Source organism: Alosa alosa, chromosome 18 (assembly GCF_017589495.1).
Source record: "Alosa alosa isolate M-15738 ecotype Scorff River chromosome 18, AALO_Geno_1.1, whole genome shotgun sequence".
NCBI lineage: Eukaryota > Metazoa > Chordata > Actinopteri > Clupeiformes > Clupeidae > Alosa > Alosa alosa.
This window is the reverse complement of record NC_063206.1, coordinates 6,349,030-6,354,029: the sequence shown is the minus strand read 5'-3', so window position 1 is coordinate 6,354,029 and position 5,000 is coordinate 6,349,030. Positions and strand designations below refer to the sequence as shown.

General features: G+C 48.3%; 1 protein-coding gene across 2 annotated transcripts in view; it reads left to right on the top strand.

Moving 5' to 3' along the window:
• camkmt (calmodulin-lysine N-methyltransferase) overlaps positions 1-5,000 on the top strand; it is a 140,168-nt gene that overhangs the window by 96,473 nt on the left and 38,695 nt on the right. For both annotated transcript variants that reach the window (XR_007196451.1, XM_048268908.1), the window contains exon 5: positions 2,177-2,231. Coding sequence is in view for 1 of the 2 variants with exons in the window: in XM_048268908.1 (XP_048124865.1) it covers positions 2,177-2,231 (55 nt within the window). In the remaining variant the exon portion in view is untranslated. The remainder of the gene's footprint in view (positions 1-2,176; positions 2,232-5,000) is intronic.

Sequence of the window (5,000 nt, the reverse complement as noted above, 5' to 3'; positions counted from 1 at the left end):
AGGAAGGGGAGAATGAAAGAGAGAAAGAGAGGAGAGAGAGGATCAGAGGAACGATGGAGGAAGGGGAGAATGAAAGAGAGAAAGAGAGGAGAGAGAGGAAGAGGATAAAAGAGGATGCAGTACATGAGAAAAAGAAGCCAATCAAGATCAGAGAATGAGGAGGCAAAAATAGTGCAGTACTGTGTGTGCAAAAGCGCAGGTGTGTGCGTGTGTGTTTTGTGTGTGTGTGTGTGTGTGTGTGTGTTTTGTGTGCGCGTGCCTATTGCTGACTGTACAGCCAAATAGCTACCTGTCACTGGGCCTTTGTCCTGTAGACTTAGACTTAGACAGTCACAGAGCATCTCATTTTTAATTGCAATTTCTTTTCTTTTTTTAAAGCCACAGTCTTGTCATCATAGATCTGTTGCCAGTGTTCAGTGCAGTGCAGTGTTAGTGTGTGTGTGTGTGTTTGTGTATTGTGTTGTTTTCATAGTGTGTGGATGCATGTTCTTTTTTGGGGAGGAGAGGGGATAGTGACGTCTGTGTGTGTGTGTGTGTGTGTGTGTGTGTGTGTGTGTGTGTGTGTGTGTTATAGATGCTGTCTGTAGTGGAGGCAAGCCATATATCAAAAGCAATGAAGAGTTGTGACATGGTAGTGTGTGTGAGAGAGTGAGTGAGAGTGTGAAAGAGAGAAAAAAGGAAGGAGGCAGAGAGGAGGGGGAGAGGAGAGGGAGGGTGGTCATTCAATAAACTGATGAAGTGTGTGTGTGTGTGTGTGTCTTTTCTTCTCCAGGATCAAGTGTGCCTCCTAGTGTGTGCCTAGTGGGTTGAATGAAGCTATAGGGCGTGTCATCAGTGTGTCACTTTCAAATGGATGGTTGAACCGAGTTTGAGTCCATCCCTGTGTGTGTGTGTCTGTGTGTGTGTGTGTCCGTGTGTCTGTTTGTGTGTGTGTGTGTGTGTGTGTCTGTATTTTGTGTCTCTCTCGCTCTCTCTCTCTGAGTGTGTCTGTATGTGTGTATCTTTGTGTGTAAACTGTTCACTGTGCATGAATAGTGTGCAAATGTCTGTCAATAGTGTTTTTTTTCTGTGTGTTTGTTTGTCTGTGTGTGTGTGTCCTGATTGGAGCCTCAGGCACTGTGTATTTGTCTGATTGTGCTTGGTATGTGTGTGTGTGTGTGTGTGTGTGTGTGTGTGTGTACACAATGGCAACCTGCACAGTGGGGATTCCTGTGAGTCTAATTAACTTAATTTTCCCGTCGCTCCACAAATCCACACTTCTAACTTCTATCCACACTCCATTTTCAAAAGACGCCGACTCACAGAGAGGAGCAGGAGGAATGATACAGAAGAGATGCAATAAAAAAAAAAAAGAGGGGGAGGAGAGAGAGAAAGAGAGAGCAGAGAAAGATAGAAGAGAGAGAGATGATGGTGGAGGTGTGTGTGTGTGTGTGGGGGGGGGGGGTGTTGAAATCAATGATTGTGCCGGAATAGCATTCCAATCAATGGTGCCCCCCCACTGTGATGAGATATCCACAGCTAATTAGCACCATTGTGGTGGCTCAGCACCCAGCCTGCGCTCCGGCTACTCCACCCGACTACACCACCACCCGACTACACCACCACCCGGCTAGGCCACCACCCGGCTAGGCCACCACCCGGCTACACCACCACCCGACTACACCACCACCCGACTACGCCACCACCCGGCTAGGCCACCACCCGGCTAGGCCACCACCCGGCTACACCACCACCCGACTACGCCACCACCCGGCTAGGCCACCACCCGGCTAGGCCACCACCCGACTACACCACCACCCAGCTAGGCCACCACCCGGCTAGGCCACCACCCGGCTAGGCCACCACCCGACTACGCCACCACCCAGCTAGGCCACCACCCGGCTACACCACCACCCGGCTAGGCGACCCGGCTATGCCACCACCCGGCTACACCACCAACCGGCTACACCACCACCCGGCTACGCCACCACCCGGCTACGCCACCACCCGGCTATGCCACCACCCGGCTACACCACCACCCGGCTATGCCACCCTACACCAACAGACTTATTCTCTCTGGTTCTTCACTTGGCCCTGCTCTGCTTCTACCCGATGCTTGTTCTTATGCAGTGTTGCTAACGGTATGGTTTCTCTCTCTCTCCCTTCTCTCTCTTTCTCTCTCTTTCTCTTTTTTCAGGGGCCTTTCTGTCTGTGAACTAGGGGGAGGGATGACATGTCTCGCTGGTCTTATGGTAAGTCCTCACACACACACACACACACACACACACACACACACACACACACACACACACACACACACACACACACACATTTAGAGTGTGAACATGGTCAGATGAACTAACACTCAGGAACTCATGTGCAATATACAGTGTGTGTTTCTTTACATGCTTCTGTGTGTGTGTGTTAATGTGTGTTTTTGTGTGTGTGTGTGTTTGTGTGACTGCGTGCCTACTGTGTGTGTGTGTGTGTTGTGTGTGTGTGTGTGTGTGTGTGTGTGTGTGTGTAGAGATAGAGGCCTGACAGGTTGTGGATTGTTAGCGGAGCTGCTCTTAAGAGCCCTTGAGATGGACAGGTGTTTGGACACATCGATCCCCACTGACCACTCTGGCCCTCTGGGCCTTTATCTCCTACAGTCAATATCCTGTGTTGTGACATTACAGCCCCCTGTTACAGCCCCCACACACACACACACACACACACACACACACACACACACACACACACTTACATACATACACACACACATACACACACACAGATATACGCACTTATGCATGCACACACACACACACACACACACACACACACACACACACACACTTACATACACACACACACACACACACACACACATACACACACACAGATATACGCACACACACACGCACGCACATGCACACACACATGCACGCGCACACAGACACACACATACACACACACATGCATGCACACACACACACACACACATGTGCACACACACACACACACACACACACACACACACACACACACTCAGACCCAAAACCCTCTGTGGTCACTCGTCTCTGGTCATTTGCCTCTGAGCTAAGAGTCTCTGCTGTTTCACCTGCTGATCGGCCCTCTTGATCCAGAAAATATGCGCTAGCGTTTAGCTCCAAAGCCGTCGCCCTGCACAGCAGAGGAAGAAATAGATTGTCTTTTACCCTTGTTTTAATGATTTGTCTAGTGTTGAATATGTTGAATATGTGTTTCTAATTCTTTTGAAAATGAAAAAAAAAGACCAAATGTACACAGACCAAGCTTCTGCTCCGCAGCCTTCCACAAAACCAATGACCATAAATGGACATAATGTTTTTCAAAAGATCACTCTAAGAAGTCTTGTGATGAGTCCTGTGTGGCCTATCTTGGCCATTTAATGAAAGCATGCTAGGTGTGCAGTACGACCCTGATACAGAATGGCAAAGCCACGGCACAGTTTAGGACTGAATGATTTGACTGGAGTGAGGCCCAGTGCTGCATAGGCGTTCTCTTCCCCGCTCACAACCCACATGGAAAACAAGCCTTCCATATCACCCCCACCCTGCTCTCCAATCAAATCCCTTCCATATCACCCCCACCCTGCTCTCCAATCAAATCCCTTCCATATCACCCCCACCCTGCTCTCCAATCAAATCCCTTCCATATCACCCCCACCCTGCTCTCCAATCAAATCCCTTCCATATCACCCCCACCCTGTTTCTCCAATCAAATCCCTTCCATATCACCTTCCATACCCCACCCTGTTCTCCAATCAAATCCCTTCCATATCACCCCCACCCTGCTCTCCAATCAAATCAATACGCTTCGTTAGCGCGACTAAGTACAATATTGCCATGATATATAACTTAGAATGTTCAACATCATATGTCATATATCAAATCATATCAAACCAACCATATAAAAAATAAAGGATCAGAACATTTTAAAACAATATCAAATGTTAATATAATATGTGTTATTGACAGTAATGTGATAGTCATGTATATATACACTTTAAGTATATGTGACAGTCTGTCTGTCTGTCTGTCTGTCAGTCAGTATGTGTCAGGAGGATAGATACTGCTCTCTCTCTCTTTCTCTCCACCTCTCTGTCACTCTCTCCTCCTCTGCTTTTTCTGTCTGTAAATCCCGTTCTGTTTCTCTGGTCTGTGTTCATCCTGTAATGGGTGACTAGCTTCTCTCTTCCTCTCTTTTCTTCCTCCACACCACTGTCTTCTGTTCTGATTCAGCAGATCCCATCCGACCATTATTGTCATTAGTTTGTTCCACCCCACCCCTTTTCCTCCTTTCTCCCTCTCTTTTCTACACCCCTCCTCTTCTCCCCCTTCTCCTCCTTTCTCTCTGACTCTTCTTCCCCCCTTCTTTCTCCTCCCTCTTCTCTCCTTCTTCTCTCTCTCTCCCCTTCTGTTCTTGTCTCCCCCTCTGTTCTCTTCCTTCAGGTTCAGGAACCATACATCATGCAGAGTTATTTTTCCGGCCTGTTGTTCTAGGTTATCTGGGTCAGACAGCAGCCTGTCCATCTATTAGGGAGCTCTGGGTTGACCTTTATAATGCCACTAGGACCAAAAACATGCTGGGCACGGAGGCTTATCATCCACCCCCTGATCTCCAGGGCCCCCCTCCTCTGGAACATCCACCTCCATCTAGTCTCTTCACGCGGCATTAATTATAGATTGCTATTAAGAGCAGATGAACAGTCTCCTGAGGTCCTGACCAATCAGGAGGAGGGAGCATGAGAAGGTGGACACTAGAATTCCCGGGGGCACGTCAGGGCAGTTTACACACTCAGCAAGGGAGAAACTTATGCATACGCAGTGCAACACACACCTCTCGTACACGTACACACACACACACACACACACACTCACTCATGACTGTATAGATGCTAGAGTTGTGCTCACTTCGTTATATACCACTGTATAACAGGCATATACATACACACACACACACACAAACACACACAGACACACACAAACACACAC